The sequence below is a fragment of the Chiloscyllium punctatum genome, chromosome 16, assembly GCF_047496795.1.
Source record: "Chiloscyllium punctatum isolate Juve2018m chromosome 16, sChiPun1.3, whole genome shotgun sequence".
Classification (NCBI taxonomy): Eukaryota; Metazoa; Chordata; class Chondrichthyes; order Orectolobiformes; family Hemiscylliidae; genus Chiloscyllium; species Chiloscyllium punctatum.
In genome coordinates, this window is record NC_092754.1 from 21,536,174 (window position 1) to 21,555,394 (window position 19,221).

At 40.5% G+C, this 19,221-nt stretch overlaps 1 protein-coding gene across 10 annotated transcripts in view; it reads left to right on the top strand.

The window, feature by feature from the left end:
- The window catches only part of ubr4 (ubiquitin protein ligase E3 component n-recognin 4), a 198,092-nt gene that overhangs the window by 114,967 nt on the left and 63,904 nt on the right, over window positions 1–19,221 (top strand). For 6 of the 10 annotated variants that reach the window (XM_072586453.1, XM_072586462.1, XM_072586454.1 and 3 more), the window contains 11 exons: window positions 4,043–4,198; window positions 4,749–4,917; window positions 5,090–5,186; window positions 6,048–6,155; window positions 10,163–10,276; window positions 10,455–10,664; window positions 10,958–11,107; window positions 11,220–11,447; window positions 11,790–11,868; window positions 12,570–12,806; window positions 13,870–14,035. In XM_072586453.1, the coding sequence (XP_072442554.1) occupies window positions 4,043–4,198; window positions 4,749–4,917; window positions 5,090–5,186; window positions 6,048–6,155; window positions 10,163–10,276; window positions 10,455–10,664; window positions 10,958–11,107; window positions 11,220–11,447; window positions 11,790–11,868; window positions 12,570–12,806; window positions 13,870–14,035 (1,714 nt within the window). The remainder of the gene's footprint in view (window positions 1–4,042; window positions 4,199–4,748; window positions 4,918–5,089; window positions 5,187–6,047; window positions 6,156–10,162; window positions 10,277–10,454; window positions 10,665–10,957; window positions 11,108–11,219; window positions 11,448–11,789; window positions 11,869–12,569; window positions 12,807–13,869; window positions 14,036–19,221) is intronic. The other 4 variants (XM_072586455.1, XM_072586463.1, XM_072586461.1 and 1 more) reach the window with 2 other exon arrangements.

Here is a 19,221-nt window from a genome sequence, read left to right on the forward strand (position 1 = left end):
TGCTTTCCTTTATTGGTCAGAGCGTTGTATATAGGAATTGGGAGGTCATATTGCAGGTGTACCAGACATTGGTTGGGCCACTTTTGGCATATTATGTGGAATTCTGGTCTCCTGCCATAGGAAGGATAATGTGAAACTTGAAAGGGTTCAGAAAAGATATACAAGAATGTTGCCAGGGTTGGAGGGTTTGAGCTATAGAGAGGCTGAATAGGCTGGGGATTTTTTTCTTGGAGCATCGGAGGTTGAAGGGTGACCTGATAGAGGTTTATAAAATCATAAGGGGCATGGATAGGATAAATAGGCAAGGTCTTTTCCCTGGTCTGGGGGTGTTCAGGACTAGAAAGCATAGGTTTAGGGTGAGAGGGAAAAGATTTAAAAAGGGACCTACGGGGCAACTTTTTCACGCAGTGGGTGGTGTGTGTATGCAATGAGTTGCCAGAGGAAGTGGTGGAAGCTGGTACAATGACAACATTTTAAAAGGCATCTGGATGGGTATACGAATAGGAAGGATTGAGGGATATGGGCCAAATGCTGGCAAATGGGGCTAGGTTAATTTAGCATGTGTAGTTGGCATGGACGTGTTGGACCAAAGAATCTGTTTCCATGCTGGGCATGTCTATGACTCTCTGTGACTCTAAATGGGGGCTAAGCATTTCAAGTAAACAATATTGAAGCTTTACTGCAAAAAGGTTAAAGTTATGTATTGTGCTCAGAGTGGAAGGCAATATTAAATGGTTCGACACTGAAGATTCAACAAAGAAATATGCTATTTGCCCAATCAGTTCAGTAATAGTAATTGCCCTCACGTGAGCAAATATCTCTTTTATTTATCTCACTTGTTTATTTACAGTGTTCCTTCACCCCCTTCTCCGGCCTCTCCATCCTATTCCTGTTAAGAGAATTCTGCTTCAGCAACCAATCCTGGAGTGCATTCATAAACCCTGCAAAATGTTTATCCTGCACTCTTCAACATCTCTGGTGTTTTAATCTTAAATGTTTTTGTCACCCTCTTCAAATGTGTTATGACAAACGTCTGGGTCTTTAGGTGGCAGTTGAACCTGGGGCTTAGAGCTGAAAGGCAGGGACACTACCGCTGCATCCCAAGTGCTCTTACATTTCGTCTTATACTGGTGATGCCTTGATTTATGGGCCTCCCTGTGTAGCCAGGTTAAGTGAGTAGGCACAGATCTGGCAAATGGAATAAGATATGGAAAAACATGAAGTTGTCCATTTTAGCAGAGAATAAAAAAAGCATATTGTCTTCAAGGTGAAAGGTTGCAGCGCTCTAAAATGCAGAGAGATCCAGGTGTTTTAGTGCATGAATCATAGAAAGTTCATAAGCAGTTACAGCAAATAATCAAGAAAGCTAATAGAACGTTGCCTTTTATTGTGAATAAATTCAAATGCACAAACAGAGGTTATGCTTTAGTTTTACAGGGCATTGATGACACTGCATGTGGAGTACTGTGTGCAGTGCTCAGTGCTGGTCATTGTGTTCAGAGAAGGTTTACTAGACAAATACAGGCAGTCCCTTGGTTACGAATGGCATTTGTTTATGTGTATGTTCATAAATCAATTTGTACAAGTTGGATCACAGTACAGTACAATGTAAACTATCTGTTTGTAAGGAGGAGTGAACGCCCGCATGCTGAATTCTTAAAATTAGTACTACTATGGGATCTTATTCGTAAATACGAGCATTCCTAAATCAGAGGCCCCCCTGTACTTGGAATGAGCAGATTGTCTTATGAGGACATGCTAGACAGTCCAAGCTTGTATTCTCTGTAGTTTAGAAGAGTCATTTGAAATAGGTAAGATGCTAAATGGACATGAGAGGGTGACTGGTGAAAGTATGGTTCCTCTTGTGGGAAAATATAGAACTAAGGGTCATTGTTTTTAAATGGGCGCCCCCATAATTTTAAACTATATATTTGAGGGTTGAGTCTTTAGAAATCCCCTTCTCAAAAGACAGTGGATACAGAATCTTTAAATATTTTTAAGTCGGGCTGGATAGATTCTTGATTACCAAGGGGATGAAAGATGATTAGACAATGCGGGAATCGAAGTTAAAATCAGATTACCCATGATCTTATTTATTGGCGGAGTAGTCTGGAAGGGCCAAATGACCACCTCTTATTCCTTGTTTGTACATTCACTATTGAAACAGTTGCCTTCAAACTACTACACCCTATCCTTTCACTATTTAAATATTTTTGCAATATAGATCTATAATCAATGTCACAGCAAAAACACACAATTTTCAGATCTTTGTATTCTTAATTCTTCTAATTGAGTAGCATCCTAGTGAATTCACATTTACTCTTCTGTAAAACTTCAATATACTTCCTTTAATACAAGACCAATCGCTGTACATGAGATTATATTAAGATCTTGCAAAGGCTCAGTATTACGTCTTGACTCTTGGGTTGATGTGATCTGCTGAAGCTGAGCAAGATAAAGCTACAAGAAGAAACTTTACCCTGTCTGATTGGAATGTTTGTAGATTGGAACTTTGCAGACGACAATTTTTGTGGTCTAGTTGATCGTGAAGAGAATGATCTCAATATGTTGGTTTTGTGTATACAAGAGTGGAAATGGAATTCAGTCCAGAAAAGTTCGATGTAATGCAGATGAGGACAACAAATAAATGCACAATAAGAGGGAGATTATTAAGAGGGGTAAATGAGTTAGGAGTTCTTGGTGTACATGTCCATGGATCCTTGAGATGATTGGACAAGTGTATAAGATGATGAAGGAAACAGGAATGCTTTCCTTTATTGACTAAGCTATAGAATGCAAAAGCAGAGCTATAATAGAACCATATAAAACATTGATTAGGCCGGAATTTTGTACATGTTTCTGGTCACTGCATTACAGGAAGGACATAAGTATTCTGGAAAATAGAGTGGAGATTCACCAGCATTTTGCAGGATTCTGAAAATTGCGGTTTGGAGCCAAGATTGGACAAATTGGACTATTTGATTTAGAATAGAGGTGGCAAGAGAGTTGGCTTAATTGTGGTGTACAGAATTATGAGAAGCCTAGGAAAGATCCATTGTAGAGAAGTCCGATGTGTGAGGTACATGATTATGATGATTGGTAGAAGGATGCGAGGGAAAAACGAAACTCTTGTGCCCAGAGTGTGATGAACATCTGAAATTTGCTGCCATTTTAACTACTAGGAATAAAAGCCTGGATCTGCACCTGAAGTGGGTATGACTCTGGTGATGGAAGGTGGGATTAAAATGGGTGACTAGTGTTTCTTCTTGCTGCTGTAAACATGATGTGCTGTAGTTTCTTTATGCTGGTTGTTTTTAATATCACGTGGGATAAAACCCGGAATATCATGAGCATTTTTAAAGGTTGCACCTCTGATAAATAAAAACGGAAATGTCCTGTGAGCCTGTATTCTTAGATCCCTCTGCTGTTCACAACAGTGAGCCTGCTTCCATTCGGAGTGTAATCACTGCTATTAATTATGACTACAATCCCCAATAAACTAAGCTAATCAACCTTTGGAAACTGATCTTACATTTTTCCAAAACTAGAATTTAGTCTAACAGTGGACCACTCATTGATCTAAACTGTGTAAATGGTAACCAACACAGGAAGGTGATAGAACTGAAATTTTGAATGACCAGTCTGTGTAACAGTGATGCGAGTCAGTTTCCCAGAAGAATTAACCCACTCCAAAATCACCAACCAAGACCCTCTGTCACCGCTTTTGTCCTGCCTTTTCAAGTGATTGTTAAATATTAGCTCGACTGTTGAGTAGACAAGTGACTCCTGTTAAATATGATATTGCTTCATAAAATAGTGAAGCTTTTCTTCTTTGAGAACTTCATACCTGTGTGAGAAACGTTTCTGTAGTTTGATCAGTTGCTAGAATCTTTGTTGTGTTTATAATTCGCTGCTTCCTAATTGTTACAATGTTGAAATGCTGCTGAAAGGCCGTGCCAAGCCCATGGTGCGGCTATGTTTGTCTCAAAAACATCTGGCTTGTGCTCACGGTTTGTAAATATGGTGTTTTTACCTGTAACAGCCGTTGCTATGCTTTTAGCTCCAGCCTCTGATGATGAAGGGAGCACAGCAGCAACAGATGGATCAACGCTGCGGACATCACCTGCGGAACATGGTGGCAGTGTGGGCTCGGAAAGTGGGGGCAGTGCTGTTGACTCTGTTGCTGGAGAACACAGTGGTAAGCGATTGACCTGTACAGCGAGATGTTAGACTTTAAAAATAAAAAGGATATCATATGAAATCATTTATCTTTGGGGCAAATTTTAAAGCTTAAGATTTTTAAGACCCTTGTGTGACAAGAGAAGCAACCCCTTTCTATCTTCATAGCCTGAGCATTAATTGCCTTGTAGCGGCTGTACATGTAAGAATGTTTTGAAGATTCTTCCACATTGAATCTCCACTGTACTGCAGGTGCTTTACATCCCCAGTCAGTTTGGTTTGTGCTGTTTTACTGCAGCTCCTGGTGTAATGTTATCTCAAGGGACTGACCCTCCTGTAAAGTCAGCAGTTTGTTGCACTCAGCCTGTATGGGATCAAAGCCTGAGAAATGGTCAAATTTGAGATTACCCCTCTGTTGCGATGAAGCCGTAATTAACACAAAATATATGATTGTGCACCCGTTAGTGCATGTGCATCCTGGCTGTAGATGTGTAGGGGAGTATATGTACACATATGTGTATGTTTGTATGTATATGTTTAACAAGTTTGGTAAAACAATCTATACATAGTGTCTGGACGTAGCAGTGCATACGGAGATACAACAGTTGAGGGGCATCCTGCAGGACCAGGCAGTGTCAGCTCCAGTACAGGAGCCATTAGTACCACCACTGGACAGCAAGAAGGTGAAGGATCAGAAGGAGAAGGTGAAACAGAAGGTGACCTACATACAAGCAACAGGTAAGAAAAGACATTGGACTTTAAAGTCATAAAGTTGTTTTCAATGCAAATCAACATGGAGTGAAACTGTGTATGATGAGTTACATTTCCCCAATAGTAACAGGCAGTAGTTAATTGAAAAGTTGTTTAAAGGGGTAACGGTTGATTAATACTTTTACTGCTTCTCCTGCAGACTCCACATGGTCCGACTAATGCTGCTCGAGAGACTTTTGCAGCATCTGCCACAGCTCCGTCACGTAGGTGGAGTTAGAGCCATCCCTTACATGCAGGTGAGAAGAATCTGGCCCAGTGAGCTCATTCTGAATAATTTTATTTTACATTTACTAGGGTGATGCAAAATGTATATTTTGGTCATCTTGAAATTGATGTATAAGGACTATTGATGTTAACAAATTATGAATTTTTCACTTTTTCTGAGAAATTGCAGTGACATTGGGCATTAGGAATGGGCAAGGGCTAAGTGCTTCATGTCCAGGGGTCACTCTGCTTTTCATTCTCATCTAGTCACAAAGCCAATTTAAGAATGTACCTGTACTACAGGGGGTACAGTAGTTCAACAAAGTGGCTCTCTGACACTTCTCCAGGGCAGTTACAGTTACTCGATGAAGCTAGCCTCAACCAGCTATGCTCTTATCTCATAAAAGAAGAAAAAAATCAACAAAATTGTTGGAACTTGTGCTTTGTACCAACAGCCCTTACTTCATAATTTTAAACCCATGTCCTATTCTGTTGTGATCATTGATTTGTGCTGTCCCCTGCATCTTTTTAATCTACCCTTTAACCCTAATAATAATATACCAAGGCTAACATGGAGTACATAACCTTCATATAACCCAATTAAAACCCTCAAAAAAAGTTTAAAATACAGCTGCTTTGAGAAGTTGCTTAGGACTTGAGCTTTGATAGAGTCAAGGGAACATTTTGTTACATTTTTAGTACCTCAGTTCCCTTTTGGAGCCCTACTACATGGAGATAACAGCAAAGAGTTAATAACTATCTTGGAGGAAATTTAGCTAGCATGGATTTGGTGACCAGTTTTTGTAGAATTGATCAGTTTAGGGATCTGTTGAATTTGTGTGCAGACATTGTGTCACTCATGTATGTTATGCACATGACATTTTCTCCACCAGGTAATCCTAATGCTAACTGCTGATCTAGATGGAGAAGACGAAAAAGATAAAGGAGCCTTGGACAACCTCCTGTCCCAACTCATTGCAGAATTGTGTATGGACAAAAAGGTACTGGCCTCTTCGTCAATCATAAGGTCTTTCTCACCATCTCCTGATTAAGGGGCAGGAATGGTTGCTGGATGTTCCAGGGTTTAGAGCATTTAAAAAGAATAGGGAGGGGGGGGAAAGAGGAGGGAGTGTAGCACTACTAATCAGAGAGGGTTTCACAGCTACAGAAGCTTTCATTGTCGAGGAAGATCTGCCTACCGAATCAGAATGGGTGGAAATTAGGAACAGCAAGGGAGCAGTCACCTCGTTAGGGGTTTACTACAGGCCCCCCAACAGCAGCAGGGAGATTGAAGACAGCATAGGTCGGCAGATTTTGGAAAAGTATGGACGTAATGGGTGACTTTAACTTTCACAATATCGATTGGAACCTCCTTCGAGCAGAAGATTTGAATGGAGCTGTTTTTGTAAGGTGTGTTAGGAGGATTTCCTAACTCAGTACGTTGACAGGCCAACGAGGGGAGAGGCCATTCTAGACTTGGTGCTCGGAAACTAGCCGGGGCAGGTATCAGATCTTGTGGTGGGAGAGCATTTTGGTGATAGTGACCACAACTGTCTCACATTCTACATAGCTATAGAGAAGGAGGGGATTAGGCAAAATGGGAGGATATTTAATTGGGGGAAGAGGAAACTATGATGCGATTAGACATGAGTTAGGAAGCATGGACTGGGAGCAATTGTTCCATGGTAAAGGCACTATAGATATGTGGAGACCGTTTAAGGAACAGTTGTTACGAGTGATGAATAAATCTGTCCCTCTGAGACAGAAAAGAAGTGGTAAGATAAAGTAACCTTGGATGACTAGAGCGGTGGAGCTTCTCGTCAAAAGGAAGAAGGTAGCTTACATAAGGTGGAGGAAGCTAGGGTCAAGCTCAGCTCTAGAGGATTACAGGCAGGCAAGGAAGGAGCTCAAAAATGGTCTGAGGAGAGTCAGGAGGGGACACAAGAAAGGCTTGGCAGAACGGATTAGGGAGAACACAAAGGCATTTTACACTTACGTGAAGAATAAGAGAATGGTCAAAGAAAGAGTAGGGCCGATCAGGGATAGCATAGGGAACTTGTGTGTGGAGTCTGAGGAGGGAGGGGAAGCCCTAAATGAGTTTTTTGCTTCAGTCTTTATGAAAGAAACAAACTTTATAGTGAATGAAACCTTTTGAAGAGCAGGTGTGCATGCTGGAATGGATAGAGATAGAGGAAGCTGATGTGCTGAAAATTTTGTCAAACATTAAGATTGACAAGTCGCCAGGCCCGGACCAGATTTGTCCTCAGCTGCTTTGGGAAATGAAAAATGCAATTGCTTCGCCACTTGCGAAGATCTTTGCATCCTCACTCTCCACTGGAGTCGGACCTGAGGACTGGAGAGAGGCAAATGTAATTCCTCTCTTCAAGAAAGGAAATAGGGAAATCCCCGGCAGTTACAGACCAGTAAGTCTCACGTCTGTCATCTGCAAGCTGTTAGAAAGGATTCTGAGGGATAGGATTTATGACCATCTGGAAGAGCATGGCTTGATTAAATGCAGTCAACACGGCTTTGAGAGGGGCAGGTCATGCCTCACAAACCTTATCGCATTCTTTGAGGATGTGACTAGAAAAGTTAATGAGGGGCGAGCTGTGGCTGTGGTGTATATGGACTTCAGCAGGGCACTTGATATGGTTCCCCATGGTAAGCTCATTCAGAAGGTCAGGAGGAATGGGATACAGGGGAACTTAGCTATCTGGATACAGAATTGGCTGGCCAACAGAAGACAGCGAGTGGTAGTAGAAGGAAAATATTCTGCCTGGAAGTCAGTGGTGAGTGGTGTTCCACAGGGCTTAATTTTATTAATGAATTGGATGAGGGGATTGAAGGATGGGTTAGCAAGTTTGAAGATGACACAAAGGTTGGAGGTGTCGTTGATAGTATAGAGGGCTGTTGTAGGCTGCAGCGGGACATTGACAGGATGCAGAGATGGGCTGAGAAGTGGCAGATGGAGTTCAACCTGGATAAATGCGAGGTGATGCATTTTGGAAGGTTGAATTTGAAAGCTGAGTACAGGATTAAGGATAGGATTCTTGGCAGTGTGGAGGAACAGAGGGATCTTGGTGTGCAGGTACATAGATCCCTTAAAATGGCCACCCAAGTGGACAGGGTTGTTAAGAAAGCATATGGTGTTTTGGCTTTCATTAACAGGGGGATTGAGTTTAAGAGTAGTGAGATCTTGTTGCAGCTCTATAAAACTTTGGTTAGACCGCACTTGGAATACTGCGTCCAGTTCTGGTCGCCCTATTATAGGAAAGATGTGGATGCTTTGGAGAGGGTTCAGAGGAGGTTTACCAGGATGCTGCCTGGACTGGAGGGCTTATCTTATGAAGAGAGGTTGACTAAGCTTGGACTTTTTTCACTGGAGGAAAGGAGGAGGTGGAGAGGGGACCTAATTGAGGTATACAAGATAACGAGAGGCATAGATAGTGTCGATAGCCAGAGACACTTTCCCAGGGCAGAAATGGCTAACACGAGGGGTCATAGTTTTAAGCTGGTTGGCGGAAAGTATAGAGGGGATGTCAGAGGCGGCTGCTTTACACAGAGTTGTGAGAGCATGGGATGCGTTGCCAGCAGCAGTTGTGGAAGTAAGGTCATTGGGAGCATTTAAGAGACTGCTGGACATGCATATGGTCACAGAAATTTGAGGGTGCATACATGAGGATCAATGGTTGGCACAACATCATGGGCTGAAGGGCCTGTTCTGTGCTGTACTGTTCTATGTTCTAAGATTAAAAATCTCTCAAGCTTCTGCCAGTCTTGTTCTTCTGGTAGCCACAAAGAGACATTCAAGAATCATTTGGATACTTGACCTTCAGCAATAATTTTCTCATTACCCCCAGGTCACATAACAGATCATATTTGGTGCAGGCATACGTTTAAAGCTTTGCACAGACTTTAATTATGATAGCGTTAATGAAAATTGATGTTAGTTTTTTCTTGCATATTCGTAATCCTAAGTATCATGATTCATTAAAATCTGTAGAACTGCATGACCATTGGTTATTCTGTAATTAGAAGTGCTACCGTGGTCTGTACTGTGCTGAATGCTGTTACTCACACACTTGCCCTTAAGGAAGTGAGATAAGGCAAAACAGAAGTAGACCATTTGCCTTATCTAATCTGCTGTGTGATTCAGTGAAATTATGGATGAACTGATAATCCTCAACTCCACTTTCCTGTTTTATCCCCAGAATCCTTGAATTATTTACTTGATAAACAGATGGCTTTGGGGTGCATGTGGTTAAGGCACAGGTTACCTGTCCACACGGGACTTTATTTGTAGAGTACCCTATATTCGTTGTGATTCAGTTTTGTAATGCCACCATGATGAGCTTTCAAATTTAATTCAGTACATCTGTTAATTTGTGGACTGATACCAACACAACAATCAGAAAAGTCATCAGATTGTTCAAAAAACTTACTTGGTTTACTGATGCCACTTTTTTAAAAGAAGGAGGCCAATAGCTTTACCTCATTTGGGCTGCATGTGATTCCAGTCCTACATTACATGGTTGACTTTTTTCACTGGAGGAAAGGAGGAGGAGAGGGGACCTAATTGAGGTATACGAGATAACGAGAGGCATAGATAGTGTCGATAGCCAGAGACACTTTCCCAGGGCAGAAATGGCTAACACGAGGGGTCATAGTTTTAAGCTGGTTGGCGGAAAGTATAGAGGGGATGTCAGAGGCGACTTCTTTACACAGAATTGTGAGAGCATGGAATGCATTGCCAGCAGCAGTTGTGGAAGTAAGGTCATTGGGAGCATTGATCTGATACAAGAAACCATTCAGTTGTAAGCAAGTGCTACATTGTTTAGTGATAAGACATTTGACACTTTACATCTGGACTGCAGTAATTTAAGACTCACTGTCTTGGAGGAACTAGTGACAAACAATTAATACAATATTGCCTAGATCACCTATATTTCAAGAACAAATTAAGTTGTGATGCTATCTTTTTTTTCCCTGAATTGATTGTGTTGCTCAGGATGTTTCAAAGAAGAATGATCGCAGCCCCCTAAATGAAGTGCACCTGGTGATCATGAGACTCCTCAGCGTTTTTATGTCCCGAACTAAATCGAGCTCAAAATCTGCCTCTGAGGTATGTCAGTGCTCTGCACCATATAAATTGTATGCAAACTGTAACACTATTGCTGCTGAAATAATTTTCAACTGCATTACTTAGAGAGCTTGCACAACCTTATCATCTTTTATTTTCTTAAACAAAGAAGGATGTATTCTACTAGCAGTTGTGATTGTAATAATTATATTTCTTTCAGGCTTCCTCATTAATCTCCAATGCAACAGCCACTGCATTGTTAAGTTCAGGTGCCATTGACTATTGTCTCCACGTTCTGAAGTCACTGCTGGATTACTGGAAAACACAACAAGGTGAAGAAGAAGCTGTGGTAACGAGTCAGCTACTGAAACCACATACTTCTTCTTCACCTCCAGACATGAGCCCATTCTTCCTCAGACAGTATGTGAAGGTAAGGCTTTGTAATTGAACAAAAGGCCTTATTGTTGAACATCAATAAAAGAATTGACATTACACTTTGAGGATAGGAAATAAAGTATTAGTTTGGATTTATGGCATGTTTGGAGAGTAGGAGTATATGATGCATTTGAGGTGGCAAGATGTAGATAAGTAAGCGTTTATGAGAAAGGAAATACATATTTTTTGCATGAGGTTAGTTGTGTGTTGGTAATATATTCCAATGTTTAATTAAGCACAAGTTTTCAATTTTTTCAAACTCTTCCTAAATAACGACTGGTTTTTCAGGGTCACGCTGCGGATGTGTTCGAGGCATACTCCCAGCTTTTGACTGAAATGGTGCTGAGATTACCATACCAAATAAAGAAGATCGCTGATGCAAATTCTCGGATTCCACCGCCAATCTTTGACCATTCTTGGTTCTACTTCCTGTCTGAAGTGAGTGTCTGATTCGGAAATCCACAGCAGCATCAGCTGGTCATAGTCGTAGTGTTGTCTGCTTGTGCAGTTGCTTAGTTCCTTTAACAGTGAAGGCTTGTTCTTGTTTCAGTACCTAATGATCCAGCAGACGCCTTTTGTTCGTCGTCAAGTTCGCAAACTCTTACTGTTCATTTGTGGATCAAAGGAAAAGTACCGTCAACTCCGGGATCTGCACACACTTGACTCTCATGTTAGAGGAATTAAAAAACTTCTGGAGGAGCAGGGAATCCATTTGCGTGGTGGTGTGGTCACAGCATCCTCAGGATCTGCTCTGCAATACGACACACTCATTAGCTTGGTGAGTTGAGGCATACTGCAGGTGATCATGATTCTCCTATTACTGGCCCATAACCGTCATTGAATCTTTAAAATAAATCTTTGTTTTCTGAAGCTTCATTAAAATGTTTATATTCCATTTTTCACAGTCGGCAGAGAGGTTTATAAATGAGGCATTTTTTTCAGACTTTCCAAGTGGTATAAAATTTGACTTCACAGTTTCATGTCATACATTCTGTTGTCTTCATTTAGTCAATTTTGTGTTTTTCAACACTGCTGATTTCCAATTTAACTAACAGTTCAGCTTTGCCACTATTTAATCTGTTCAAAGTGATTGTCAATTTGATACCTTTTCCTCTTTCAGATGGAGCATCTAAAGGCATGCGCAGAGATCGCCAGTCAACGGACCGTTAACTGGCAGAAATTCAGCCTCAAGGATGAGTGTAAGAGTAACATTAGTTAATATCTCTGCATATTCGCTATGTTGGTGCTTGCATGAATGATTCCTAGCACTTCAATTCTAGATAGAGTCTCCACATTCTACACAGTTTCCAGAATGAATAACTTTTTTTAAAAAAAGACATATAATTTTTTTTCTTGTTTTAGCAGGGTTTAAAAGATTATAATCTTATTTAAAAGATAACAAAAAACTGGACTTTGTCGGCTATCGACGTCATTCAAGCTAAACTTAAAGTAATGGGTCACTATACCTCATTTTAAATGAGCGTTACAGCATGTATTCTGTGCCATTTCTATTTGCCACACAAACCATCGTGTCTAATCCAACTGCCCCATAGCCCTCAAACCTTTCTTCAAGCAAATCATTTTTACCTGAAACAACATATAACCCAGTATTTATAAATGCTTATGTACCAAATCCCCATTCAAGGCACCCAAATTTTTCTTTAAAAAGTTAATCTTAGTTCAAGTAGGGCATTTCCTGAACAGAATGCAATGGTGGCATTTTAGAAAATATTTTCTAAACATTTCTTCCATTCCAGTAGAAGGGTTTTTGTAATTTTTTTGCTAGTATTGTAATTTTGCATTTATGCTTCAAGTAATTCAAACAAGTTGAACCTTTTATCTGTATTTTTCTCTTTTCTCCCCACCCTCTCTTCCCTCCCCTCCGTCTCTGTCCATCCAGCTGTTTTATATTTCTTACTCCAGGTTAGTTTTCTTGTGGATGAAGGAGTCTCTCCAGTTCTCCTCCAATTGCTTTCTTGTGCACTCTGTGGCAGTAAAGTGCTTTCTGCAACATCATCTGGCAGCACAGGGGGCACTGGGACCACTGCAGCTTCCTCCAGCTCAGGACAGTCTGGGTCTCAGTCCAAATCTTCCAGCAAAAAAAGCAAGAAAGAGGAGCGAGAGAAGGACAAGGATGGTATGCTATAAAAACCTCATTATTCCTTTACGTTTATGAATAATGCCATTGAAGCAATTGTTGTGCTATTATTTATAGGTTTTCCCTTGTTGCCATTGATTTCACAAATTGTTTTGGACCTTTTGAAGGAGTTTTATGCCAAACACCTATTATTTGCATTTTTTTCCCCATTGATATTTTGAAAAATTACAATGAAATTATAGTGGCTTCGCATCTTGTCTTAATAGTTTCTGAATCAGGGGTCAAAGCCAAACTGAAATTGAAAGGAGATTGGACAGCTTTCTCCTGACACTTGCATAAAATCAGTCTGCTGTACGTAGACTGTTTTGTGGTAATGGCATATTCATAAAGCACTTATCAAGGTTTGGTAAAATTGACAATTCATGGTGTCTGTAATACTTAAGGTTGACTCATATGGAATTATTTACGTTAAGCGTTAATAAGTGTTCTCTCTAAGGTTTGAACTCAGACACTTCTGTACCTGTGTAAGTAGTACTTCATGGAACAATATTGTGGGAGCTTTATGCTAAGTAGTGTGCTGACCCTACTTTGGGAGAGTTGCACCCTCTGTTGTATTCAGGCAAGATGTGCAATTATGAAATTATATGCAATTATATTCTTAATATATTCAAGGATTGTTATAGCCTGGTTACAACCAGGCTATAACAATCAGTCCTGATAAAGGGCTTTTGCCTGAAATGTCAATTTTCCTGCTCCTCAGATGCTGCCTAACCGGCTGTGCTTTTCCAGCACCACTCTAATCTAGAATCTCTAGCAATAACCCAGGCAATGTCTCAGGATGAGGCGCATATATAATTTTCTCTTGTCTCTGTGTGAAAGTCATAGAACTCCTTGATTTAATCTTAAATGGAGTCCCCAAAAATTTGGATTCACTACCAGCATGGACAAGAAAGTACATAATCATCAGGCAAGCTAAGGATGGGCAACTTATGCACTTGTCAGTGATCTGAGAACAAGGGTCAAGTTTCTATATTGGTTAGGCTGAGAGATAATAACTTTCATCATGTCAGCCTGTAAATTTGTTATCCTTTCCTTTTGATAGAGAGCACAAGCAGTCAAGAAGATCAGCTGTGCACAGCTTTGGTCAATCAACTGAATAAATTTGCTGACAAAGAAACTTTGATTCAATTTTTACGATGTTTCCTGTTGGAATCCAATTCCTCGTCTGTGCGTTGGCAGGCTCACTGTCTTACTCTACACATCTACAGGTGAGTCATTTCCAAGAGAATAAACGCCAAATTGCAGTGGTTAGACCATATAATTTGTTTCTGGAACGCAAATACTCAATGCTATTATTGTTGGGACATTGTCAGCCTTTGCAGTATCTGTGTCTTGATATCACATGATGCAAATTGACTGAAGACTAATATCTATGAGGCTAATGACCTTGGCAGGAGGCAGAAAATGTCACATGAATCATTGTAAGCACTTTAGCCTTGCCTTTTGGGCAGAAGTACTGGCTTATTCCATCATTGAGGATCTTTGTGGAGCAGCTCCTGTTACCCAAAAAAAAACTGCAGATGCTGAAAATCTGAAACAGAAGCACAAATTGCTGGAGAAACTCAGCAGGTCTGGCAGCATGTACAGAGAGAAAGCAGAATGTTTCAAATCCAGTGGTGACTCTTCAGACTAGAAGTGTCACTGGACCCGAAACGTTAACTTTGCTTTCTCTCCACAGATGCTGCCAGATGTGTTGAGATTATCCAGTATTTTCTGTTTTTGTTCCTGTTACACAGACTTGGCATCTATGGCGATCTTTTGAAGTATCCAAAAATCATTCCAAAATTGAGTGAGTGCCAGACTACCTGGTCTCCAATTTGAAATATGAAAGAAATTCATAACTCGCTTAGTTCTTATGAAGTTAATGTGGCACAATTAATTGAATGAATTAATTATACAAAAACCTTTTAATTATTTATTTTATTCTAGCGATGTTAATCCTCAATATTTTCTCAGACACCGTTTGAATGTACATTGTATGTTCAAAGGCAATCATTATCAACAACATTCTAAGGCAAAGTTTTGTCTGATTGCCCTTGTATAAAATTTCCTTTAGAATATTGGGTAAGTATGCTTTTATCATAGCTGTATCTTTAACTTCTGTTACCTCCAATGGTTCAGCAGTTAAGGTATTTAAATTAGCCTTTATTTTCTTAACTTTCCAGGCTAATGGCAGCATTTATTATTATTTCCTACCAAGAATATGATAAATCTTGTTGCACGAGAAAAGCTATCCAGGAAGTTGAAATCCCTATAAATGACTAGCTTTGTAATTTCTGGATCGCTCAAGGCTAGGAGCCTGGGTGTGCATTTTTCTGAACTTAATTTTTACAAATTTTATTTGTATTTTGGTTGAATTTTATATTTGCTCTTGACTTTTTCAACAGTAGCATCTTTGATGCTAATATTCAGTTCTAAACACCATAACTGCCATCAGGTTCAGCCCAAGTACAATCATCTAGTTAAACTTCACTGGCCTGTTTCTTCCTAGATGCAAAATTACTGTTCTGAGAGAATCTGGTTTGAATTATTGGGATGCAGTTAACACCTTCCTTGTAAGACAGTTGATCTAAAGCGACTTCTGATTTATTCTGCTTAATGTCTGATCCCATATATTTAAAGGACCCTGAAGCCTGGCTTCTAATCATAAATTCCCTTTTTATGTTAACTGCATTTGTAGCCAACTCCACTAATAAGTAGAGCTCTGTGCCCATGTGTGCACAATTCAAGTGACATTTGGTGTGATGCCACTAAAACAGAGGATTGTTTACTAGTATTTAAAAGTGTTGGGTGATGTGAGAGATTGCCTATAAGCTTTTGCTTTGTTGCGGACCTGTTTGAGTTGGTGGCATGGAGAAAACCTCCAAGTAGCTTCACATCAGAAGGGTGAATTCAAACAGGTATCAACTGGGAGAAAGTGAGCACTGCAGATGCTGGAGCTCAGAGTCGAAGAGTGTGGTGCTGGACAAGCACAGCTGGTCAGGCAGCATCCGAGGAACAGGAAAATTGCTATTTCAGGCATAAGCCCTTCATCAGGAATGAAGGTGTGGCCAAAGGAGGCTGAGAGATAAATGGGAGGGGGGAGTGGGGCTAGGGGGAAGGTAGTTGAGAATGCGATAGGTAGATGAAGGGGATAGGTGGGAAGGAAGATGGGCAGGTTAAGAGGGCAGTTGGATCTGGAATAAGATGGGGAGAGGGGAAATGAGGAAACTGGTGAAATCCACATTGATCCCATGTGGATTTCACCAGTTTCCTCATTTTCCCTTTTCCCCACCTTATCCCAGGTCCAACCTTCCAACTCAGCACAGCCCTCTTGACCTGTCCTACCTGTCCATCTTCCTTGCCACCCATCTGCTCCACCCTCCCCTCCAACCTATCACCTCATGCCCAACTTCATCAACCTATCTTATTCTCAGCACCCCCCAACCCCCACACCCGTCCTATTTATCTCTCCGCCCCTTTGGGCCTCACCTGATGAAGAGTTATGCTCGAAACATCAATTCTCCTATTCCTTGATGCTGCCAAAGTGGCTGTGCTTTTCCAGCACCACACACTTCGAGTCAAACAGGTAACAGTTCAGTGCAGTTATAGTTTAGCAAACTTTGCTTTAACCAGCAACTTATGAACCAGAACTCTGGATAAACTGGCGAGAATTATGTACCTGAAATACTGGAAGTTTACAGCATCTTGGCAATCTCTGCAATTTCCAAGTAGTCAGTTGAAGGTGTAAGTCAGAAGACTGTCTACTGACAAGTTTTATTTAAGGCAAAATTACATTATTATTTGTGATTTGTGCTGTAAATGAAGTATAAAGTGAAGTGAATACCCTTTGCATTACATCTCTAATACCTAGTGTGTGTTTTTACATCAATCAAAAAGTCCATATAATCACTCCTGCTCCTATACATGTCAGTTAATAAAATGTTTATCTTGCATTGCACAATGAGGTCAACCTCATTTTAGAACAATGCAAAGTATCATGATGTCTGCATTCTATCTTCATTGTTAAAATGGACATTTGTGTAAACATGACTTTTTCGTCCCTTTAATAGTTGCATAATGCCACAGGACCAACTACACATGTGCAGGTGGATTGTAGCGACATTTTTAATGGTGATGCTCCTTTCCTACCTTTTGGAATACACATTCCTTTTTAATGTATGTTTTGTATGATGCCAAATTTCAATAAAACCTCCCTACAGAAAATAATCTATATGTCATAAAGATGCTTGGGAGTTCTTCTTTGTGTTACCAGGAGCACATTGCTGGATCTGCTTTAAGCTGAATGCAATCTACTTTTCATCAAGTGGCTGTAACTGGGAAATACTATACTCTCACTGCATCATTCAATCCATAAAAACATGTGAAGCTTCAATAGCTTCCATTCTTTATCATCTGCTTCTTGAAGTGATATTAAAAACTGTTTCCTTTTGTAACTTCACATTCTGCAAAAATGTAACTTTTATGTAGATTGACTTACATTCCCAGACATATGTTTGAAAAGAACTAAACTCCTCTCCAAGGTCATTTTCCTGCAGCAGGGGAATTCATTCTCCAGCATCTTGATGACCAAACTTATCTTTGAAGCTCTGAGCCACTCACCTTGTTTTAGCCTTCAACGTCCCATTGGGAGCACCTTCTCAGCAAACAGCATCTGTATGATAAGGAAGACTGGCTGTCCCCTGTTTAGTTCCTCAGTGTAATCATCTTTTTTTTTTGGCACCCTGTGTCGATTTATCTTCTGACTTGTTTGTTGCCATTATAATAGTGCGTTCAGGGGCTTTAGCTTCTCATGGTAATTTGCCGCCCGTTCCATGGTCAGGGTTTGTGTCAGGCTACATCCATCCCTTGACCCCCTATCTCCTTATGGACGACTACTAGCAGATCATAGAGTCATAGGGATGTATGGCAGCAAAACAGACCCTTTGGTCCAACTCGCCCATACCCACCAGTTATCCTAAATTAATCTAGTCTCATTTCCCCGCACTTGGCCCATATCCCTATGAACCCTTCCTATTCATATTCCCATCCAGATGCCTTTTAAATGTTGCAATTGTACTAGCTCCATCACTTCCTCTGGCAGCTCAATCCATGCATGCATCACCCTATGCATGAAAAAGTTGCCCTTTGTGTCCCTTTTTTAAATCTTTTCCCCCTCACCCTAAACCTATGCCTTCTATTTCTTGATTGTTCCCACCTCACGGAAACCACTATGTCTATTTATCCTATCCATGCCCCTCATGATTTTACAAACCTCTGAGGTCACCCCTCAGCTTCTGATGCTCCAGGGAAAAGAGCCCCAGCCCATTCAGCCTCTTCCTATAGCTCAAGCCCTCTAACCCTGGTAACTTTCTTGTAAATCTTTTCTGAATCCTTTCCAGTGTCACAACATCCCTCCTATAGGAGGGAGACCAGAATTGCACACTGTATTCCAAAAGTGACCTAACCAATGTCGCAACATGACCTCCCAATTCCTATACTGAGTGCTGTAACCAATAAAGGAAAGCATACCAAACACCACCTTCACTATCCTATCTATCTGTGACTTCACTTTCAAGGAACTATGAACTTGCCCTCTGAGGTCTCTTTATTCATGAACACTCCCTAGGATCTTACCATTAAGTGTATAAGTCCTGCCCTGATTTCCTTTTGCAAGGTCATGATTTTTTTCTCTGTATGCGCTTCCAGAAAATCTCCTTCTTAGTCCAATCTGTAGGCTTGCCTTAACTGCTTTCTCTCCGTTCCTATCCTCTGAACTCTGAGGCATTTTTTCTCTGGAATATTCCAACATTGTCAAAACAGAAATATTAGACTTTATTTGTCTTCTAATGAGCTGCAGAATTCTAACCAAAAGCTTGGTTGAAGCTTAAAAAGCTAAACTCTTCTTGAGTTAGCTTGTCCCCATAATTTTTAAAATTAGATTAGATTAGATTACTTACAGTGTGGAAACAGGCCCTTCAGCCCAACAAGTCCACACCGACCCTCCGAAGAGCAACCCACCCAGACTTATTCCCCTACATTTAACCCTTCACCTAATACTATGGGCAATTTAGCGTGACCAATTCACCTAACCTGCACATTTTTGGACTGTGGGAGGAAACTGGAGCACTGTTCCAAGCACTTTTGTCTCTAGGAGAAATTATATTTGCATCTGACTTCACTCAGGTCTTTGTGAACTGAACTCAAAGGCATTTGAAAAGATTTATTTAAAAACTTTCTCAAATTCAATTCTGCTAATCTACTGAGCTGTAGGCATAAACCCCCACAATATAAACAAACTACTTTTAATAATGTCAGATACCTTGCAATTACTGTCTGACACACACTGCTTTAAAATCGTGATTTCACATGACCTGTATGCTGTGAAGTACGGGAATTTTAAATTGACTACTAC